This window comes from Phoenix dactylifera, chromosome 3, assembly GCF_051530095.1.
Source record: "Phoenix dactylifera cultivar Ajwa chromosome 3, Ajwa_hap1_PhDact_Kaust_v1.1, whole genome shotgun sequence".
Classification (NCBI taxonomy): Eukaryota; Viridiplantae; Streptophyta; class Magnoliopsida; order Arecales; family Arecaceae; genus Phoenix; species Phoenix dactylifera.
This window is the reverse complement of record NC_143192.1, coordinates 7,798,573-7,822,382: the sequence shown is the minus strand read 5'-3', so window position 1 is coordinate 7,822,382 and position 23,810 is coordinate 7,798,573. Positions and strand designations below refer to the sequence as shown.

Sequence of the window (23,810 nt, the reverse complement as noted above, 5' to 3'; positions counted from 1 at the left end):
TTGGTGAGTTCTCATCGATTTCATGATGGCAAACTTGCTCAAATCTTCAAAATAAGTCATGACCTTTCCTCTTGCACCAATCTATTACCGCCAAAATCCAAGTATCGAGCTTGAAAAGGCTGAATAAGCTCCGAATTGAAAAGATAAGCTGGTGAGAGCAGTCGACGGTGAGTTGATGCTAATTATACAACTTGAAAATAAGAAAGAAAGTCTACACCTAAGGGTTGCTTGATTTTGTCCGATAGGGGACCTAAGGTTTTGAAGAAATAGCGGAGATTTGAGTAAGAATTGCAGGATGTCATTGAGTGCATGAGAGATCGTACCACTAGGTCCCCTAGGTGCTTTTTATATAAGGTGAGAGTTGGTGCTCGTTACCAAATAAGATGGACATGTGCTTTAACTACTCGGTAACCACCCGCGTGTTATGCATGACGCGGGGCTTAACTGCACACAATTTTGGGTTGAAGTATAATCGCCGTCCATTGGAGAAGATGTAAATAACTTCATGGCGCCTTTAACAGAAACCACGTGGTGAGTTACCATTAGTTGGTTCAGATGATGTCAGCAAAGGTCGGATCTGAAGCATATCAATTATAATTATGCATTATTAATTAAAATAATATTATGATATCAAAGATGTTACCAATACATAAAATCTCATAGTCTTGTGATAAAAAAGTTAAAAAAATATTGTCAACAAGCTTTGTGTTCTTAACAAAACATCAGATCCCAGGCCACACAGCTGATAACGGTTCCCAACCGTGTTTGCTGCATGTGGAACCGGCTGTGTCGATCCCGGGCGTTGCCCTCAGACCCTTTCGTTTCCCAAAGCTCATTCACCACACCCGGAGGAACAAAGCCAAACAAGTCCCCTGAGATGGCCGCCGGAGCTGTAACGCTTGGCCTTCCTCTGCCCTCTTACCGCCTTTCCACCCCGTTCCCTCCGTCAGCTCCAAGACCCCGCAATCTCTTCCCAAAAGCCCACCGGAGGAGACCATACCTACGTCCCATCTCGTCTTCTCTGCTCGAAGGCGAGCAGCAGCTCTCCTTCACCGAGCCCGAAGCTGTCCTCCTCGAATCCCTTCTCGGGATACAGGGTAGAGGCCGCGCCGCTTCTCCCCAGCAGCTCCAGGCACTGCCTCTCTATTGTCTCTTTTCCCAATTTCTTGAGGATTTCCAGCTGATTTCAATCAAATGGACAGTTTGGATTCTGTTTCTATTTGGTGTTTTAACTTCAAAGCTTGCAGTCTTCTTGGAGATTTCTTTTGTCATGGTCTTCGATTATTATGTCATTAAGTTTAATGTTGTAAATTTCACAGGATGTCGAGCGTGCCGTGCAAACCCTGGAGAGTCTGCAAGGTCTTCCTGAACCTGTGAGCCTCTCTATTCACTGAATGCATAAAAAACTTGGTTTTTGTTATAAGTTTATGGATATGTTCTCTTTGTTTTCCTGTATAACTATGGCATCACAATTTACCTTTGCATGCCCAAATATAGGTAGTCTTAGAAATGCACATGCTTGTTGATATGTTGGTTGATTTCTAATGTAAAAGATCATCTATTGATTTGAAGAACATTGCTAGAGGAAGTTGATTGGTTATGCTATAATATACAATGATCTATGAGGGTAAAATTAAAATGCTACAAGTGTTTGATTCCTACTTGTTATGATTGCATTCATGCAGTGTTGGCTGCGAAATTTATGCTAATTATGTAGAACAGCAGTAGTTATGATAATTCTAGCAGTTTCTAACAGGCCAACATGGGCTCAAGTGAAATTGAAGAACTCGAGGCTCAAGATGCCTGATATTCAGACACAGGCTGATATTCCAAACCATGAAGGCATAGTTAGCTTCTTGATTTTTTCACCTATGAAAAGCACTTTGAGCTCTGAATCTCCTTTGCTCTTGCATCAAGATTTGGCATTTGTCAGTTCAAATTTGCTTCGACTATTGGATAGTGGAAAAGTTTCATTTCAAGCTATAAAATGCTCATGTTGTCCATGGATGACAATTAGGTGATAGCATGCATGGAGATCAGAATTTGTGTTGTGCCTATGCTCATGCATCCACATAATGCATAAATATGAGCATATGCATGTGTATTTGTGTTTAATTTAGAGCATAAGATGCTTATGTTTGATAATTTTGTCAAAACTTTAGTAATAACAAGAAGAGAACAGAGAGAGGGATAACAAAGGGAGAGTTTTGAAGAGAGAAACTTGTTGCATATTCACGAGGGTAAGGACCCCTATATATACATATCTTGTTATCTATATATGATATATGCAATCTTCTATATATGGTATATACAATCAGCTATACATGATATATGCAATCCGCTATACATAGTATATGCAATCCTCTATGCATGATATATGCAATCAGCTATATATGATATATGCAATCAGCTATAAATGGAATGTATCATCAACTATACATATTATGTAGTATTGACCATGATTTTTATGATGATCACCAAATCAAGAGTTAGTCTTCCTTTCACATCCCCCCCAAATTGATGTTGGGGATCAACAAGCATCAATTTGCCAACTAAATAAGCATGACGAGCCTATGTCATAGATTTGGTGAAGAGATCTGCAATTTGATCATGAAAGGATACATGAAGAAAGATCGAGATTTTTATCTTTTACAAGTTCTTGAATATAATGATAGTCCACCTCTATGTGTTTTGTGCGTTCATGGTGCACAGGATTAGGAGCAACTCGAATGGCACTCGTATTATCCACATAAAGGGGTATTGGTTGGTACGACACACCATATTTCATAAGAAGTTGACGATTCCAAATAACGGATGACATAGATCGATATGCAACTTCAGTAAAAGACTTAGCAACTCAATCCTGCTTCTTACATTTCCAAGAAATTGGCTATGAATCTAAGAAAACACAACAACCAGTGGTAGAACACGTAGTATCGAGACAGCCCACATGATATGCATCTGCAAAAGGCTGTAAGCAAGGGAAGAATCTGAAGGAAAGAACAAACCACGACCCACTGTGCCTTTAAGATATCGAATGATACGATGAAGTGCTGTAAGATATAGTCCTCGGCCTCTGGTTTCCATGTAAAGGACACAACCATGGTGAAGACTCTCTTAAACCTCCAACTTGATTGATTGCATGTCTCTCATAAATAAGCGAAGGAAGATAGGATCTGTGGTGGTGCACAAGGACTTTTTTGTATAAAGAATAAGGAAGTTTAAGTGAAGATGGATGAAACAGTTAATAGAATTGTTTCAATGGAACTCAGTGGCTAGAGACAGATTCATTTTCCACTATCTTTCCTTCCTTAGGTGATCATATTCTTTTGAAATTTTAGCATTGGTACTTCTTTGATGCAAACCCTGTATATTGTAATGACCCTGTGTATTGTTATGACTTGAAATAAGGAGAGATGGCTATTCTTGTGCTTGTAGCTATAAATAGTGTATGCTGACAGTCATAAATTTTGATAAAATATATATTATAAAGGATAGGGGCCATTGCTTTGTTTAGTGGCCGAAGGCTTGGACTGACAGGCACGATGGCATGAGTTCGAGCCCTAGGGAAGCCACTTTGGGAAAAAAATGCCAAAGCTTAGGCCCATCTCTAGATTGCCCCTCCTAGAACTCTAGGTTGCTGGGACTATAACTGGGTAATGTCCTTTCCTTTTTATGCATTATGAAGCATGTAACTGCAACATATGTATGAATTTTATGCAGACAAGTTCCAGTCTGATTGAAGGTTGCTGGCAACTGATCTTCACTACAAGACCTGGAACAGCATCCCCAATACAAGTAAGATGTCATAACGTATACATATGGAGGTGTAATTTTTTGTGAAATCACTATTGTTTATTTTCTCTAAATAAAGTTGCCATTCATTGAAGTGGTTAAAGTAAAAAATTAGATTGAAGACCTGTCCTTTCATTTATGAATTTTTCCATATCCAATGCCTGAAACTTTGATGTCAATACTAGCATAATACTGTAGTGGGATTTTTGTCTCTCTTAAGTTTGCTAGCTGCTTGGCCAGAAATTTGAGACTAACTTAGGGTGTTCACATCAGGTGGAGAGCAGTCATCAAACACTCTTAGCCATTGATAAATCATACTTTGATCCACAATTTGATGCAAAGTTTGTTTGACTTAAAGATTACTCTTCATAGTGGATGGAAGTTGATTATTTATTCTTTTATTGCATGACCCTTATGCACTTGGACTACATGATATCTGCAATGTCTAACTTATCAGACAGGAGAAAAAGGAGGCAGTGTTAGGCTATTAGCTGAATATCTCTTGCTTATAATGACTTTGTTGAGTAATAATCCTTTAATGAGAAAAATAGGGTAGGAAGCATCCATACTTCCTGACCATTTATAGGTTAATTTTAATATATACTCTATTCTAACATTCTGAAAGGTGCATGCTAGAGGCAAGGTCTGCTGTTTTGGTACCAGACCCCATACCGATACCATCTTATTACAGTGTCGATACACTATGCACTATGAGATGGCGAGATGTACTGAATGTCGGTACCGTATGAGACTGTGTACCTATTTGGTACCAGTATGGTACGGTATTTTGGTACGGTACCGATCAATATGGCAAATATTAAGTTTTCTAATGAAATTGCAGACCCGCTTACCACTACCTTTGCTTATTATAGTTCTATTATTTTGGACGCACAACCACAAGCCAATGCACCATGTGACTAACTAGCAGGGTTTTAAGTGCCAGTGTGTATGGTTTGTACTAGCCATACCATGCCATACCAAAAAGGTACCGGTAACTCCATGCTGATCAATACCAAAACATGGTACATGACCTCATTTTTGCAATGCCAGCACCAAGAGGCATATCGTGTGTCAGTAGAATATTATACCATATTGCTAAGGTACAGCAGGTACTTCATGACACCCCCAATATTGGAAGCTCAGGTTCATCAACCCTCTATGCATCTCTTCACTCCACTCTCCTTTTGGAGATCATCTATCTTTGAATGCTTAGATGAGTCTCTTCTCCAACTTTTTCCATCTATCATGTTGGGATGGTAGAGGATATATGCAGAATTATTTTTTGCACTTTAATTTGGTGGACTTCCTAGGAGTGTTGGTTGGTTTTTGCTGTTTGGCCTGCTTTCACTGTGCCTCTCCAAGTTTTGAGTTCAAGCTCCTCAATTTCACCTTGCAGCCTGCATTCTTTTCTCTCAATCTATGAATGTTGTTGAATGTGGTGTTCAAATATGGCCTAAAAGAACTTCTAACTTCTTGTTCAATCTTCTTAATTCCTGACTTAAAAGAGCTTGTCTGCTGGGCCGCCATTGATGACATATGGGGACTGATGGATGGTGACTATGGTGATAATTAAGACAGTCAACAGAAGCATTATATTACTTTATATGGTATCATGCCTTGCGCAAGATTGGTGAAACTATGAGGTTTCATATTAAAACTTGCAGGCTTGGTCAATTAAATTGTAACAGTTTACTTGTTTTTGTGCACATTCAATGGTATTCCACTAGAAGCGCTATGTGTTTCGTATAAAAAAGAACACACACATTCTTAGATAAAAATACACAATTTTTAATCCCAACTTTATAAGTTTGTTCGATGCACAAAGGCGAGCAAAAATATTCCAGACATTAAGCATCAATTTTCATTCAATTGCATAGATTTGTAATATTTCATTTACAGAATGGTAAAACTTGCGCAGATTTATGAAGTCATTATGTAATTTTAGTGTCTTTTTTTCTTCATGTTTATGGTGCTGTCGTGCAATGTTGCCTATATCATGGATGTCCACCTTTCAACCTTCTAGTGGTGGTCTGTCGTGCAATGTTGCCTATATCATGGATGTCCACCTTTCAACCTTCTAGTGGTCATGATCTTAGTTGGTGGAGACTAGGGGATGCGGGGTGGGGGAGAAAGGGGGTAATATATCCTGGTGGATATGCATCAACCCAATCTATAGGTAGATGTGAGGTGAAACACCTGGGACCGAAGGATCCTATAAATACTATGACCTCATAGAACCATATTTTATACAAACAGTCTGTTAACCTTGGACTACTTTGATCAAAAGAAAGTGCTACACAATATAGTACAAAGTTAAATCCATTTAGTATTCAATCTTAGTTATTGCCTGAATGAGGTTCCTTATCTTCACCTTCAAGGAGTGGATAGGGATGCTATGGATGAGGAACTTCTGGAATGTGGAAAACACTTGGCCAGCAGTGTTGTCCAATGCTTTATTGGACTTTTATCAAGTCTGAAAGACCACCTAGACGGTCGTCCAACTGTCTAACTATTGAAGAAAGAACAAAAGACAAAAGGAATTTTCACAAAGCCCTCCAAGGACTCTAGATCATCATGCTCGACAAGTTTCTTTGCCATAGTTGATCATATGATCTTCTGAACCAATTCTTTCAAGTTTCTTGAGATACATGTGATATAAGGCTTAACCTCAAGCTCAGTCAGTTATGCTGGTTGGTCTCATATAAGTAGTCCTAACATGGTGCTGGCACTACTGAAGGTGAAAGGACCCCAGTTCTTGAAGAAAAACTGGTTTTGCTTACACAGATTCCTACTAAGAAGACCATTAGAGGTGGTCTTGAATCATGTTTGGGAAGTTCAAAATCTACCTAAATACCCGATGTTTTGCCACTTACGGAAAGTGGTTGCAAATAAGGCATTTTCTTTCTTGGTGTCATCACAAAAAAATCTTATAGAACTTTTTGACATATCAATACAAGTTAATAATAAGATTTAAAGGCTGTTTCTTCTTGACCTCATAAGCCTTCTTTTGTTTGTCTTTGTTTGTGACATGCTAGTGTTATAGCTTTTCTTGTGGTCTTTATTCTTCCCTTGTTCTTGCTTGATGGTCTTCTTTTCTCAAGTTCCATCGCCTTTTCTTTTCTCCACTTGCTCCTCCAAGACACACAAGGGCCAAGGCCTTCTTTCTAGTTTTGCTTCGATGAGGTGGTATCAATGGATGAGAAAGTAAAAAATAAACATGATTGAGCTTGCACGGTTATACTAGTAACTTGCACATCTACAATAGTGAGTTATGCAGTGATACTGTAGAGTTATGCAAGTATACAAGAGAGATGTAGAAATCCACTGTAGAGCTATGTAGTTATACTAGAGAGTTGTGCGATTTCATTGGAGAATTAAATAGCTTGTTAAGTAGTTCTTAGAGAATTATGCATATATACTAGATAGTTTCACAAGAAGACTTGACGGTTGCAGGAGTTATACTATAGAGATGCTCCGATACGATAAAGAATTGAGCCATTGAGGGTTGAGCAACATGGAGGTTACCTGTGCAGCTAAAATTACAAATGAGCAAGAACTACAGTCCAAATTGGAAGTTGATATGTCTACAGTTGTGCCTAATCGACCCTGAATTTGGAAGTGTTTAAGAAATTGCGAAATCCACTAGTACCGTATATGAAAGTGCTGGTTGAAATGGGTGTGCATGAAGAGACTTGAAATATGAAATGTGCAAAAGCTTGTCAAAAATAGGGGTGGGCAAGGATTCTGCCATGCAACAAAACACGAAATCAGGATGTGCAAGGATGCTGACATTGAGGGTGTGCAACAAATTGTCATATTGGGGTTTATAAACAAATGCAAAATTGGGGAAAGCAAGAGAAGCATATGCATAATCAAAACCAGACTTTGCAGCATGTTCTGGGTGAAAAGGGGAAACATGCATGCCTCTAACATGGTCTTCTGCATGATGCACAGAGTCTTCTTCCTTAACAATAGGATCAGTCATAACTAATATCATGGATCCTCCTCGTGGGGAGATGTGCTCTGTCTTTGGCTACTGGGTTGATTTATTTCGTATGAAGAAGCGAAAACTTTAGAGTGTAGGGTCTCTTCAGTACCGAAAGAGAGATAAGAGACAAAGGAAGGAGAACCAGCAAAGAGAGTGGCAAATGGAGAAACAGAGAGATGGACAATATGTAACTTGGATGTGGAAACTATTCTGTATTTCTGTCCTTTCTTTTATCTTTTTAGCCATTGGATATGTAGGTTGCTGCCTTTAACTTTTTAGAACTGTATAGCATGGTTTTTCAAAGGCCATAATTCATAAGCCCAGCTGGCGCTTACCTTCTCGTTCGGCGAGTGAGAAATGAGGGGTGCCACATGAGCAGGGGTTAAACAATTTAGAAAATAAGTCAGAGGACCCCTTTTGCAAAACCAGAAAAAAAACCCACTATTTTGTAAATCTGAAAATATGTTGGAAGGGGGCTATTTCGTACAAATTTTTCTTTGAAAGTACCCTTTGTTATCATCTACAAATGTTCAAACATGTTATCACCTATCATTTGGGCCTCTCGCTGGGTAGAAGCTCATTATCAATCTCAAAAGGTGTGAGAGTTTAGGTGTTTGATAGACTTTAATACCAAAGCAGATCAATTCAAGTAAGGTCTGGAAATGTAAGTCCCACAACACACCCTAGCCTCAACCTAGATTTCATATTGTAAGTATTATTACTAGATGAAGCCCGTGGTACCATTCCGAACTACCCAATTCGGGGTGTACTGAGCTGTACTGGGGGTGGATTGAGACAGTTCTACCCCTCGGTTCGAGAAATCCGGGGCACGAGGGGGAGAGGTTGAGGGAGGAAGGGAGAGAGAGGGAGAGGGAGGTGGGGGGAGAGAGAGAGAGAGGAGAGGGAAGTGGGTAGAGAGGGGTCAAGAGAGACTCCCCCGTCGTTCGAAAAGAGAAAGAGAGGTCTTCCAAGCCCTCCCTATTTCTTTTTGAAATAGGAATCCCTATTTCGAAACAAAATAGGAGATCTTTTATTATTTTTGTTATTTTTTAAATAAAGTCGGCAAATGGTTTGCCGACTTGCTACAGCGAAGTCAGCAAACCATTTACCAGCTTCAGTTCAAAAATAGCAGAAAAAGCATAATGGTTTGCTCTCAGAATGGCACGATATGGACCCTTATTGTATCGTTTCGGCAGCCAACCGATAATAGTCCTAGTACCAGTTCGGCGAATCTTGACCCTAACAAAAGAATTTTTTTCCAGCTAAACACCCTTTGCCTTTTCCATTAATTCTACCACAATTTCCACGAAAGAATAATAATATGTAGTCAAGAATATGCTTTTTCTAAACCTTGCTACTTCCTATTTTGTAGCAATGTTCTGCAATAGTGATTTACATCTCACTTGAAGGATTCATATGATTCAAGTACGAGCTTTATCCTTCTACTAAGATTGAGTAATTCTCTTAGCTTGATTATCCAATTATTAATTCAAATCAGTAATGTAAGTTTATGTTGCATTTTGAAAATCATACCCTCTTCCTACCAATCTCTTAATGTTTTACATTTTTTGCAGAGAACATTTGTCGGGGTTGACTTTTTCAAAATCTTTCAAGAGGTTTACCTTAGAACAGATGACCCAAGGGTATCCAACATTGTGAAATTCTCAGATGCAATTGGTGAGCTAAAAGTAGAGGTATGACCATATTTATTATAAATAAATCATCTGCAAACTTCTAGTAGAAAAATGCTTCTAAACTTTTGATAGGAGTATATCTGAGTGTCTACATGTTTCTTATATCATTGACAGATAGCCTCTCTATTCTGATGTCATTTTTGATGGGGGTAGTTAGTTGTACAAGATCTGAGTCAAAAGTAAGTAGGACCCAATCTGTTCTTTCTTAGGTTGGCATGACTTTGTTTGGGCCTAGACTAGCATTGGGTAATTACATTGTATGATTATGTAGTGAATTGAGTGATGAAATAGTGGGATAGGTTTTCCCTTCCCTTCCATGCAGAGTTAATTGCACCTCTTTCAATTTAGAGTCAAACACTAACATGTTTAACCAAGTTCAAGATCCATCTGTTGGCTAGGTTCTTCCCTCTGTTTGCCCAACTAAAGCTAGTTTTATATGACAATTCAGAGGTTTTGTAATGTTATTTAACTAGGTTAGCAAGCATTTTGGTGATGGAAAATATTGGATACCCATTGACCTTGATTTGTTAGATCATAATCATCTTCTTGATAATGTGTTGACCGTAAGTTAGTGTGCCTCCTCCCAAGTAAGTCAGAAGAAAGATCTTGCACAAAACCCATTCTTTCCTTCCCTCAAGATCACGATAATCAGTTAAATCGCATCTCAAATACTATATAATCTTTTCCCTCCTACTCTCGATCTCACATGCATTACGTATTTACGTATGACCACTAACAAAATTAACATTTTAAATCCTATTACTTATAGCCATAGGCAGCATATGATCTATATGGATACGGATATAGATATAGTGCGGCTGAGTGATCCTCTTCTGGTGGTTGCTCCCTATGGAGCCCGAAGCATCTAATGGGTTAGATTTTACTGCCAGCATATTTGGATGGGCTCCTCCACCGCTGTATTATCAGCTAGAAGATACTTCTCAAAACCAGAGCTTCAACGAGAGATCTGAAAGTACTTATAACCCAGAGCATATTCCTTTTGGGATGAACATACAAGGTTGTTATGCCGCTTGGATCGAGGGGTGGGCTGATGGGCCTACTGACCATGCTAATGATCCAAATATCTACGAGAGGCATCACCACTCGATGAGATTTAGATATCGATATATATGTTGTATTTTAAATTATGTAATTGATTGTATTATTTTATATTTTTTATCTCACTAGATTTTAGAATATTTCATGTTTTTTGTAACATGCAACTCTTACTAATCATTTTATGATGTGTATCGCTTTAAAACAATAAAATGCATCATTTAGGTTATACCGGGATCATAAAAACATCAGAAAATATCAAAAAATATTAAATTATACTTAAAATCATTAAGAAAGTTGAAAAAAATTGATTATTAATTTATCAAATTTGAAAATCTTCAAAAAAAAGGGCATGCCAGTTTAAAAAAAATTAGGCGTCGGTTAGAACCGACACGTCCAAGTGTACCGTGTGTCGGTACCTAACCGACACACCCAAGTGTACCGTGTGTCGGTACCGGCTCACCCAAGCATACCGTGTGTCGGTGCAGTACTGAACCAGTACCATACCAACCCGCCCGTTGACCCGTACGGGTTCCAGTACTAGTATGACGGACATTGATTCACAATATGTTCCATTTATGTACATGTACAGAATAGATCTATGCACAATTAATATCTAAAATGAATATAACCATTGATTTTGTTTCAGCTATATGCATGATTGGTTTAATAAATAAGCAACATTTTACTGTAACGAAAAAAGAAGAACATTTTGACAATGAGTCCACAGACCCTAACCCTCCAACCAGATGTCGTACAATTAACACCTTCCCTTTATATTGAAAGAATATTCAAGTATTTAGTCAGTTAAATGTGCTTTTACTACAGCTTCACTAGCAGTTAATTGGAAGAAAGTTATGGTAAAAGTATTGATTGTCACAAATACATCACTCCATTCATGACCATTTTTGAAGTGTTTTTCTGTTGACTTTACATCATGTGGCATGTTTGTCCAGGCAGCAGCAAAAATCAAAGATAGAAGACGCATCCTTTTCCAATTTGACCGTGCAGCATTCTCCTTTAAATTCTTACCTTTCAAGGTTCCATACCCTGTGCCATTTAGGCTTCTTGGAGATGAAGCAAAGGGTTGGTTGGACACTACATATTTATCCCATAATGGAAATATACGTATTTCACGAGGGAACAAGGTAGCCGTGTGATAATTTGTCGTACTTCCCTGTGTATTATTCTTTCTTTGTCACAAGAGGCATATTCATTTATTTTTGTTTCCTTGATGAACAAGTGCATGTCAAGAACCGGTCATATTTCAGTCCCATTTTTATTAAAAATTGCAACAACCTATAGTGCAGGGTACCACATTTGTGCTGCAAAAGGAAACCGAACCAAGACAAAGGTTGCTATCAGCCATATCTGGTGGGACAGGAGTAACAGAGGTGCAACCTAAGGGACTTGAACATCAGACATTGCGACTTCCATATAGAGTTTTACCTATCGTATTGATCTAATCATTCATGCCTTATTAGCAGGTGATTGATGAACTTGTATCTTTAAATCCGAAAGAGGTTGCAGATGTATCAGTAACTATGGAGGGAGAATGGCAATTACTGTGGGCTTCACAGGTTTATTCTCATATAAGCGCAACCGTTCTCTATATCCATCTTGCTATATTTTTCTTTATTTATGTACTTATAAATTTATAGATACATGAATGCATGCACATGAAAACAAGCATATATGTATTTTTTGTTTTCATATTAATGTGAATAATATCCACACATGCCTATTATTTTAAATTATGTGCTTAGCTTATATGTCATCTAAGAAGCATGGTACTTTATTTAACTTGCCATCCCATGTTTAATATGTATCAAACACTGATGCACGTTAGATATGGCCAAAATATGTGCCTAATACTTAAAATAAGCATTCCTTTTTTTTAAAAAAAATGACTAGGATCAAGATTCGCTGTCTCGATACCGGATCCTGTACCGGTGCCACACCAGCACGGTGTCAGTACAGTATGGTAGACATACCGAGTGACCGGTACCGAACTGGTACGGTACGTTATGCCCTGTATCGCCTAGTTTGTGCCGATACGACGTACCTTAGCCAGGATTCTTTGGAGATACATTTGAAAATTTTTTGGATACTTCTTGAATACCGTCTTGATACTTTTGGATGTTGGAATATTATTTTTGGTGGGAGAAGAGGAGAGGAGTTTATCTTTTTTTGTTTTGATGTATCTTAATTAAGAATCATCGAACTAGTACCAGGTGCCATTACCACTTAACCACCGGTACGATATGGCACTGATTCAATAGTGTATCGACACATGATACATGGTAGCATATGGGTTATCTAACCAGTGTGACATTTTCTTTATATTTTTGTTTTTCTATTTTTTATTTTTAATCCTTTTTTAACTTATTATTTTGATGATTATGGTTGTTTAATTAGTAATTTTGACTTTGTTTTGAATCTTTTGATGTCTTTTAGTCATGAAATGGAATTGAAGTGCAATTAAATTATTTATAAGTAAATATACATACGATATAACAAATGGAGTCGATTTAATGGATTTAAAGTATAAAATATGTATCAACATCTAAAATTTTATGGAGTGTCGATGTCTCTTGTAGACGTCATGATCATGATCATAGTTCAGGCTTGGGACTTTACTCTTAAGTTTCCAAGAGGACTACTTCATATTCCTGTATCCCATAATGCGCACCTGCCGAATAGCTACCATGATACTGTTCCTTTGTCTAATAGTAAACTGGCCATCTGAAGATTGCGATAATGAAATGTTATCGGTAAATTGCTTGAGGCTATAGTCCACTCAAATACAATGCCTCGCATGAAGGATATTCATGTGGGTCATAGCCTAGCTATGTAGAATAGGATCCAATATACTACTTGGGTCTAGATGCATCCAGGAACACTATTCCATGTGCGAGGTCATCTAAATAGTTGTGTTATATCTCAAATGATCTCGAGAGGCCCATCTTTTATATGCAATGGTATGCTTTCGAGCTCTACTAGGTTGTGCATTATGGTTCCTATCTTACGTGGCATGAGTGAACTAGGACTGACCATGAATCGAAGACCCTGGGCTGTGAGTCATATATTGTCATGCCATATCCACCACTACCTCTCTGGCCACCAAATGCATCGTCGCTCGATTTGTTATTATTGCTGGGCACCAAATGCATCGTTCCTCAAACTATTATTATTACTGGCCGCCAGATGCATCATCGGCGGCAGCTAAATCTGATCCATGAGTTTCTTGAGATTGTGAAGGATAGTACCCACTCAAATACGATATCTCAAATGAACCAGATCCATGCTGGTCATAGCCTAGCTGTATGGGATGGCATCTAGTGTATGATTTGGATCCAGATGTATCCAAGGATCCTACTCTGTGTGATGTCATCTACGACAGTATCATGGCCCAAATGATCTTGAAGGGTCTATCTTTTGTATGCATGGTCTGCTAAACCAGGTCCAGTTTGTGCCATATTGTGTCGAACCGGTGCGGGACCGGGTCGGTTCGACGATGGAATTCGGAACTGGCCTCGAACCACTCAAAACCACTTGGAACTGGTTCTCCCTTCCCCCTTTGTTTTTAACTAGTGGGAAGGCCTGAGAAGGCTTCCCGAGCCTTCCCAGGCATTCCTTCAAATATTTTTCAAACCTCCTAGGCCAAAAAGTGCGCTGATTTTGATGATTCAAAGAGGATCTAACCCATCCACAACCATATTATCAATCAGAGGACACCTCGCAGAGTTAGAGTTTCAGTGAAAGATTCGAGACTAATTATAAGCTAGAGTACGTTCCTAATGGGATGAGCGTATAAGACTGTGGCTGCTTGATTAGAATAGTAGGCTGATGTGCCTCCTAATTATGCTAATGATTTGGATATCTACAAGAGATATCTTTACTTGACTAAATTTTAGATAGTGGTATATATGTAGTATTTTAAATATATGTAATTGATTGTATCATTTTATATTTTGTATATCACTAATTGATTTTAGAATATTTTATGTTGCTTCTTCTAGTATGCAATATCTTACTAATTATTTTATTTCTAGCATGCTAATAATTCGTGTCTCGGTATCGGTTTGGCAGATCTTGCCTGTATGCGATGATATTCTTGCAGGCTCTACCTGATCGTGCACCATGATTTCTATCCTGTGTGGTATGAGTGAACTGGAACTTACCGAAGAATCAAATATCCTGGAGTTGTGAGTCATATACTATCGTGCTATGTGCACCACTACCTCCATGGCCCCTAGATGCATCGTTGCTTGAACTATCATCACTGCTAGTATCGTGAGACAATCTGGGCAATCAGTCATCCAAAAACTCAATGATCTCCAAATTTAAGTGAACAGTTTCCTAAACTCTTTCCAATAGAACTATAGCTCTTTTTTCTTTTCCTTTCTTATTGACCTGAGGAGCTACCTTCCTTCCCTAGATCCCTTCTGTGCTTGGCTTTGCTGGGTGGATCAACCACGCCCACCTCTTCGAGTAGGCTAGGTACCATGATGGCATCTTCTTAGCATCCCTATCAAATTTTTGGAAGACTGTCTCAAATATGGAGCCCTGCAACGATTAGCTCCCTCCGACCTTTGTGGTTGGTCAACTTGATGTGGACATGGCATGTCATTTTGCCCAAGGTACCCCATCTCAGTACCAAGCCCATATCGGTGCTACACTATCACCGTGTCGGTACGGTATGGTACAAGGCTAGTTTGGCGTACTGAATATCGGTATGCCCTCGTATCATATACTGGTACTGAATCGATACGGTACGAGTACGCCCTCCGTATCATATACTGGTACTGAATCGGTACGATATGATCTATCTTGTACTACTCGGTTTAGTGTGGTACGGCGAGCTTGGTTCTGCCTATTGTTCTTTGTCCACCCCAGCTTTCTTGGCTATGAAACTAGCCGATAGAGGTGGTGATCCTGACTCATCTAGCTCTAGTTGTTGCTGTTGGCTCTCAAGCCAACCAATCAATGGATCCTCTTCATCATATTCTGTCATTGTGAAGTGGATCATTAGACTTCAGCACTATTTCAATCTGAGATGTAGATTGTAATGAACATATGCAAGATCATTCAGGTGCTTTTGTATGAGATGGTTCTATTATTTGCTATGGATAAGGGCAGAGGTAGGCTAGTTGTGCTCAAGTCTATAGAGGACATCATTTATAAGAGGATCCAGATCGCTAGCCTTCTAAGATTCTTGGATGATTGCCCGAAGTGGCAGGTGGCCCATACCCAACCTGATTCGAAACCGGGTTGACTCGGTGTGAACTGGTCAGTTTGCACTGAGTCGGCATCGAACTGGCAGGTCTTGGGCGGTAAAGGACTGGTTCTGGTTGGTCCAATATAGGTTCCGGATGGTAGGTGCCGGAACTGAATATGAATGATGAACCGACCCGGTTTCGCACTGGGTCGGTTTGGTATTGCCTGAACCGGGCGGTTCGGCCCGATTTGGCAGACCTTGCCTGGGATGCTGTGCTGGAACTTCGAATTGAGGTAATTGTTTTAAGTATAATATTACAAAATTATATGATGAACAAGTATATGACTGAACATTACTTCCTAGATGTAACTATCTAATAGTCCCACCTCTGCTCAATGATGTCAATATATTTTTGGCCATATTTTGGATCTGTCTGCTTAATCTGGGTCTTAGCAACCATCATCATGTTATATAGGAAGCCCATCTAGGGTATCTCTCACTATCCATGATCTTTAGCGCCCGATGCAATGGTGTGATAGCCTTCATAATTCTCTCGGCATGCTACCAAATCTGTTGACTCCTAACCAAGCCCTTAATATGACTCTCTTTAATGGCTCGGGCATATCTGCTCTCTTGCCACAGGCACTGACGAACATCTGACACAGGCCTACTTTCTTTTTGATAAGGCTCACTTAGCACTGACAAGTATCTGACATAGGCGTGCTTTTTTCTTAATAAAGCTATTAAATACAATGTAATTAGTAGCAATACAGGGGATTTCTAGCCACAATATCTTACCCATTGTTTACTTCCTCATCAAATATAGCTCCCATGTGTGATTGTACATAAATCTGGTAATGGTCCGGGCTATCTCGACGACCTACATGATCCTACAAATCTTCTAAATATCCATCAATATCATATCTATGTCGTGTGTATAGTACATAAGGTCTAGAAAATATGCATCTACTTGCTTCCGAGAATCTCCCCAACAACAATATATTGTGGTCCATTTTTTGTGACCACCTGGATGACGTTCTACTCCTCTACCTGTTCTATAATCTCCTCCATCAAATTGAGAATGTAATGGGTGTTGTTCATGTGATCCGAAGAATTAACTAACTTAGTTGAAAAATATCTTCATATCACAATATATCAAAAAGTTGATAATGCTCCACCTATTAGGACCTATCCAACCATCATGTATTGGAGTCAATCTATAGCTACCCCCCTTGCTTTGATATCTACTTCTCTAACTCCTACTTGTTATTGTCTAGTAGGACACCACATATTCTTCAGTCTAGGAGGATCTACACCCTGACTGGCTCTTTGGATGGAGCTAATAGCAGACTTGTAGTATGGGTTGTAGGCTGCATCTACAGGGATGTGGCTGAGGTGGAACCAAGATGCAATAGCTTTCCACATACCTTTTTTCTTATCCTTCACCAGCATTTTGTCAATTCTCTCTTGAAATCTCTGCTAGGAAAGACATGCAGAACTACACCATGAATGGTGACCCTTGGTGTTATCTCTCTAGACTTCTTCCTTTTCATACGGCTAAAGGCTCCAAACATAGAGGCTTTATGATTGTCGCCTCTTTTGACAATCTCCCTGACTAACGAGGTCCTCTTGTAGCTTGGATCTGACCTGAAATCTTAACTAAACTTGGTGAGGATCCAAACTAAGCCCTGTACTAGGCTATCTCCTTCCTCTACCATTAGTTATTCCCGCCAAAAATGGCTATATCGATACCGAGACCCGTACCAATTGCTCGATGGTACAGTATAGTACGGTACCGTGCCATGCTATTCTAGGGCAAACTGATAAAGGAAGAGTTGGTGAGGGAGGGAGAAGGAGAGAGGAAAAGAGGGAGAGAGGGAGAGAGGGGAGGGAGAGGGAGGAGGGGGGAGAGAGAGACCGAGATAGACGGAGGGAGGGTCGGAAGCCCTTGTTATGATAGGGCAACCTCTATTTCTTTTTGAAACAAAGGCAGTTTTTTATATTTTGCTTGCTTGAACTAAAGTCGACAAGGGTTGCCGGCTTCACTTGACTTTTCCTCTCTCCCCTTCTCTTGCTGGATTTTTCAAACCGAGGATGAAACCATGCCAGTATGCTCTTAGTACAATTCGATACATCCCAAGCTAAGTAGTTTGGGGGATTGGAAGGAGCGTGTTGGCTGGTAGGTGTGTTAGATATGATGTAATGTGAGTTGAATACCTTGAATTTCTTCTCTTGAAGTGATTTCTTTTATCATCTGAAGTTATAATTTTAAGTTTAAACATTTAATAGAACTTTAAAACCAAGTGGTTTTTATAGTTAAATGTTCGAAAATGAGCACAAAACTCCAAATAAAAGCCATACTGAGCATTACTAGGGCCAGATTGCTCAGTTTAGCTCAATCCAGGCTCAGTTCAGGGCATACTGCTTGATCCACGTTCTTGGTCAGTTCAAATGCACCTCAACTAGATTCCTGCACCACATACCATACTGACCAGTATTTAAGAACTTACTTCACATAGACCAAACTTATTTGTGGTGGTAATAAGGGATTTGCTAATGCTATTTTGTTGGCATAGTTTACAAATCAATATCATATTGTTTAGGATTTTGTGTTTGTTCCTTCATTAAAAGGTTATCTTATAAGGTCATTTGTATCTAGAATTTTGCATCGAGTTCCATACTGTAGTTCATTCTTCTTTCTTCTCTCTTTTTTTCTTTTTTTTGATGCAAAAGACGTGGGGAGCCCATCCATTGTTTGGATGATGTATCTTTATGTCATGGCAATTTTGATTCCTCATAGCCTGAGTAAAATCAAAAGAAATGTGTATTAACTTCTGGTCCTTAACATGTTGTAGCTTCATCCGCTTCCTGTTAAGGGAATCCTAATGTCATTCAGCTTCTGCAAACTTTGAACTTATATATGTTTCATGATTTCACTTTCTAATAATACTCAGAAGAGTTTTTTTCTATCTTGCTGTCAGAAAATGAAGCTGGTTGAGGAGTTCAAAAGCTAACATTCAATTGTTTAGAATTGCCTTCTTCCATTAAACATTTGCATTTTATGGCCGCCTGTACTTAGAACTTCATCTCAAACTTCATAATACAATTAGTTAATGGATTTTAATAAGGAGTTACTCTTTTGCTTGGATAAAGGACCTTTATGCCATGGAAATTCTCCTCATAGCCTGAGCAAAACCAAAAGTAATGTGTTCTTCTGGTCTTTCATTTGTTATAGCATTATACTTCTGTCAAGGACCTAAATTTTCATTCTACTTTCTGAACACCGTGAATATAGATATTTATCGTGATTTAACCTTCTAATAATATTCTGCTTTGTCTATTCTGTCTTGCAGATGAGAAATGAAAGCTGGTCATCCATTGCTGCTAATGGTCTCAAAGGTTTACAGGTTAGCACTAAGAATGAAGTTTGAGAGTATTCTGAAAACTAATCATGTTTCTATGGCTATGTCCCATTTCTTGACAATGTGCATTCTTTTAGTTTCTCATTTCATTTGATTCGTTTAGATTGTAACAGTAGATGGACGACTGGAGAATCTGGTTGACCCATTTCCAGGTTTCAAAATTAGTGCTAATGGCAATCTTATGTGAGTTCCCTGAGACTCCTGTTTTGGTGGTTTCTGTTGGTTTGTTGCATGTTTGTTGAAGCAATATGTATATCCTGCATCAGGTTTTGATATCTCGCCACATTTAATGGCAAATGCTATAATATATATATATATATATATATATATATATATATATATATATATAGACACACACACACACACACACACACACACACACTACTCCAGTCCATATGTTCTTAAGAGCACATCTGAAAACAGTACAAAAAGATAATGATTTCTTAAAATAGAAAAAATAAAATAAAACAAGTATTTCATGTAAATATGTAGCTAGCAGGAAACTAAGTGCAAGTGCTTCCTCAAATAATCTAGGTGCAAGTAGAGTAGATTTTGGTTAACCAATACAAAATTAAAATTGATTTGGATTGCAGCAGGACCATAGACCCAGGGCAAGTCCAACTACAGATTTATATGCCTAAAGGCCAAGATATAGATGGATAAATAAATAAATGAATAAATAAACTAGATGTTGTGCTTAAAGATTAGATTCATTCATTTTTATGTATTTTTCATAATCTGTGGTTGAATCTTGAGTGAAGTAAAAAATAGAAGGGAAAGATGAGAAAACACACAAATAGAGGAAATGGAAAAAATAGAAGCAATGACAAAACTCTTTGTTGGTTCTTGTGGCTCCACTTATGATTATATATGACAGTCGCTGTAAATTAATTGTTTTGTCCTCCTAGATTATTTATCTCTAATATATAGATAAATCAACTTAAATGCCATCATAAAGTATTTATTTTAAAAATGGTCATTCAACACTCTCTCATGCTGGCAAATGAATAACGAACATGCGACTCGGCAAGGAATAAAGATGTGTGTTTCTAATATCATTGGCAATGAATTCAATTTGATCATGAAAATAAATCATAATTATAATTTATTCCATAATAGTTTATCTTGCATGAAATGGTATTAAAACCTCAATATGCTTGACGGGTTTAGAATATATTAGATTCATCATTCATGGTTATGTGAATGATAGCAGCCTGGTTATCAATATTGCTTTATCCACATTATAGTTTCCTTTCCTCTTCTAGTTTGATTTATCTAGGATTTTGTAGTAGTACTCTAATTTAGCTATTTACCTTGAAAATGACAGTCCATCTGGTAGTATGTAGGCGCAAAATGGGACAGCCTTTGACAATATTATTTATGGACTATCATCTCTAGTTGTTTGATGATATCTTTGTCTATATAATACAACCCTGGCAAATGAAATTTTATTTCTTGTTCTTCTATGACATGATGGTCATGTGTTCTTTTTTTTTTAATTATCATAGAGTTCAATTCCTAGATCTCCCTTCAGATTCTTTTCTCTGGATAAATAGGATCTAGGGTGGAGCTTCCCATGATAGAAACTTCGGCATTTTTTAATTTCCTTTTCTTTAGATTGGATCTTGACTTTCACACTCGACCGAAGTTAAGGCCTTAGGGGAATCCTCTCTAAAAAAAAAATAAAGGAAATCTACTTAATTGGAAACTCAACGTTGAAGTAGTAAAATATGTAACTTTATTACCTGCAGAACAGTGTCAGCACATTGTTTATTAGATGCTCAGTAATTATTGTTTTATTTTAGATATCACAATATACAAAGTTAACTTTGCCAGGATAAGGTGATATTAGTTTCTTATGGCAATTCTTTAGAAGAGAACTCCAAAACTTTTGTATTATGTCAAATGGTCAATTCAAACATTTTTCTATCTGGCAAAATTATTTTCTGGCAAAATTAAGCTAGATGATGCATCTTATTGATTTAAAATGATACAAATCATAAATTGAACAATATAAAATATCTTCAAATCAAGATACAATCAATTACATAATTTTAAAGTCCAACAAACATATATAATGATATCTAAAATCGAGTCGAGTGGCGATGTCTCTCGTAGATATCCGGATCATCAGCATAATCAGGAGGCACATCAACCCACCCCTTTATCCAAGCGGCGTTGTAGTCTTGTATGTTCATCGCATAAGGAACGCACACCAGATTATAAGCTATCTCAAATCTCTCGCTAAAGCTCTAGCTCTGAAAAGTGTCCTTTGGCTGATAATACGGCTGTGGAGGGGCCCATCCGAATATGCCAATAGCAAAATCCGACCTGTGAGATACTCCGAGCTACGTAGGATAATAGCCATCGGAAGATACCTTAGATGCACCATATCCATATCCGTATCAGTTTGAATTATAGGTTGTCTGTGGATGCGGATAATAGGATCCATTATAAGACTCGGAACTCGATACATCTATGAATCCTACTCTACGTGCGAGGTCATCTGCATCTGCAACGCCCGCTGTTGCCATAGCGGGTCACTGGCCCCCGACTCGGTGCGAACCGGTCTGAGTCGAATCCGGTTTCGTCTGGTACTGGCCGGTACTGGCTAAAAATTACCAATTCTAGCTGGTATTTTTAGTCAGCATTGGCCGGAACCATTTTTCTATAGCGAACCAACCCGGTCTGGGACCGGGTCAGCTCGGTTCGGCCTTAATCGGAAGGTACAGCCTGGTTCGGCAATCCTTGGCACCGGTACATACTATCCCATACCGGTGTACTATAGCATACTAGTACTAAACCGAGACTCAGTATGGGGTGCATACCAAGTCTCAGTATACCAAATTGACCCTCGTACCAGATGTACTGATACTATACCAACATAGCCCTAATATGAGGTCCTGTATTGAAACAGCAAGCCTTGATCTTATTAAAACCAAGAGCATAGTAGAAAGACCCTCCCTTATTACTATTCTCTAGTTTCTAGTTTTCTTCTATGTAACTGGATTTCCAGGGTTATACAAAAAGCCTAATTGTATTTTGGTGATTGGTGAAAGTCCAGCAAAAACTTGTTTGCGTGGCTTAACTAACCATAGTAAGAGCATGATTTTTCAATGATGCATCCATCGTTCTCCCGCTGCTTATTTTTCTTTATCTCACTTTTCATTTTGTAACATCATGCAGTTTCTTTTTTCTTCTTTCTTCCTTTTCTTGCTTCTGGAGTGCAATTCTACAATTTTAATGATGCTGCACATACAGCAGAATATCCAACAGCAACATGTACATTGTCACGATGAAAGATGGGGCTGTTTCAGTTGGTACCTTAAAATTCCCCCTGGATATTAAGAGCGAGTTTCGCATGGAATTGCTGTAAGTTGTCAATACTGATAATTTACTCACATATTGCCTTATCTGATATTGAGATTCTATTAATATATGAATTGATCTGAGGATCTCTTTTTTCATATGCGCTATCTTCACAGACCCATGGTTTTTATCTTCTGGACAATATGATTTCTTATCCCAAGTTCAGACGGCCGTCTCCATCTGTCATCACATTTTTGTTTCATATTAGAATATTTCCTGTGTTGTGAGTTTTTAATTATATTCTTTTGTCACAGTTATATCGACAGAAAGATTAGAATAACCCGAGGTACTGAGGGCATACTATTGGTCCATTTGCGCCTCGATGGGAGACTGTAAGTATGAAAAGAGGAGAAAGAGCCAGCATATTACCACCGAAGCTGTTGCTCATTTTCTAGAAGTGTATGTATGACCGTCAGTTTGCCAGTTCAACTTCCCTGGTTGTCATGAATATTACTATCAAATACTTGCTCTGATCTAATTAGCATGTAAATTTTCTGTGACAGCACTTGCTTTTTTAATCCTCGTATTTAATTGATGTGAAATTGAAAAATTTTACAAGAATTTCCTGTTACTATATTGTCTAGCAAACTTCTCAAAATCCCCAGGCTAGCTTGATTAACTATCAATCCAGTCAAAATTTCTTCGTGCAGAATACCAAGGCTTCTTTGCTACTGGCTTACGAAAAGGAAAGCCGCATCATCAATCTAAGGAGTTGGTCAGCAACAGTTGCTTGTGCTGCCTGGGATCGATGCTAGACCTGATCTAATGGACTCCAGGTGCTGCCCATTAAAGTTTTTCCTATATTAGTTGCTGGCTAAGAACATACTCCCTGACCATCCTCCATATCCCAAGCTGGACTGAAGTTATGATGTCTAATCCAGTTCACCTGATACAAGGATGAGCCAGATTCTTCACCTGCAGCTCCACAAGATCTTTCTTTAGATATAAAGAAAACGTAAAAGATGTGAACCCCCTGCAGGTGTATAACTGTCATTAATTTTCTATTAGATAAAAATGTTCTCTTTTTTATCAATTGCTCGGCTTGCTGTTGGGTTTACACTTTCTTCTCAGTTTGAAAAAAAATTGTGAGACTCATTTTCTTCAAGCTGAAGTACCTTTCAGAATGACAGGTTTTCCAAAACATTTTCTTTGATTTATAAGAACTTAGGAGTATTTGGTATGGGGCGATGATCTTAAGATCACAGATGGTGTTGATGAAGGTAACGAAATTATCCTATTTAGTTGCACCTCAACGACTCTACATG

The 23,810-nt window shown here is 38.4% G+C and overlaps 1 protein-coding gene across 13 annotated transcripts; it reads left to right on the top strand.

Moving 5' to 3' along the window:
* The first annotated feature begins 752 nt into the window (after nt 1-752).
* On the top strand, nt 753-23,578 carry LOC103710538 (Plastid-lipid associated protein PAP / fibrillin family protein). 13 transcript variants are annotated; one of them, XR_015976090.1, is made up of 13 exons: nt 753-1,132; nt 1,320-1,373; nt 3,724-3,798; nt 9,358-9,477; nt 11,490-11,681; nt 11,844-11,927; nt 12,021-12,113; nt 19,108-19,161; nt 19,280-19,359; nt 22,438-22,548; nt 22,800-22,944; nt 23,196-23,321; nt 23,427-23,578. XR_015976090.1 is itself a non-coding variant. In XM_088717643.1 (11 exons), exons 1-11 carry the CDS (start codon nt 773-775, stop codon nt 23,251-23,253), a joined length of 1,278 nt encoding a protein of 425 aa, XP_088573769.1. In that variant the 5' UTR covers nt 753-772; the 3' UTR covers nt 23,254-23,578. The 13 variants fall into 13 exon arrangements, 3 of the variants coding, with proteins under 3 accessions (XP_088573769.1, XP_008794522.4, XP_088573768.1); XR_001879656.4 differs by having other exon boundaries at nt 22,441-22,548; nt 23,196-23,578; XR_015976092.1 differs by having other exon boundaries at nt 22,441-22,548; nt 22,800-23,030; nt 23,196-23,578.
* Nucleotides 23,579-23,810: the final 232 nt, after the last annotated feature.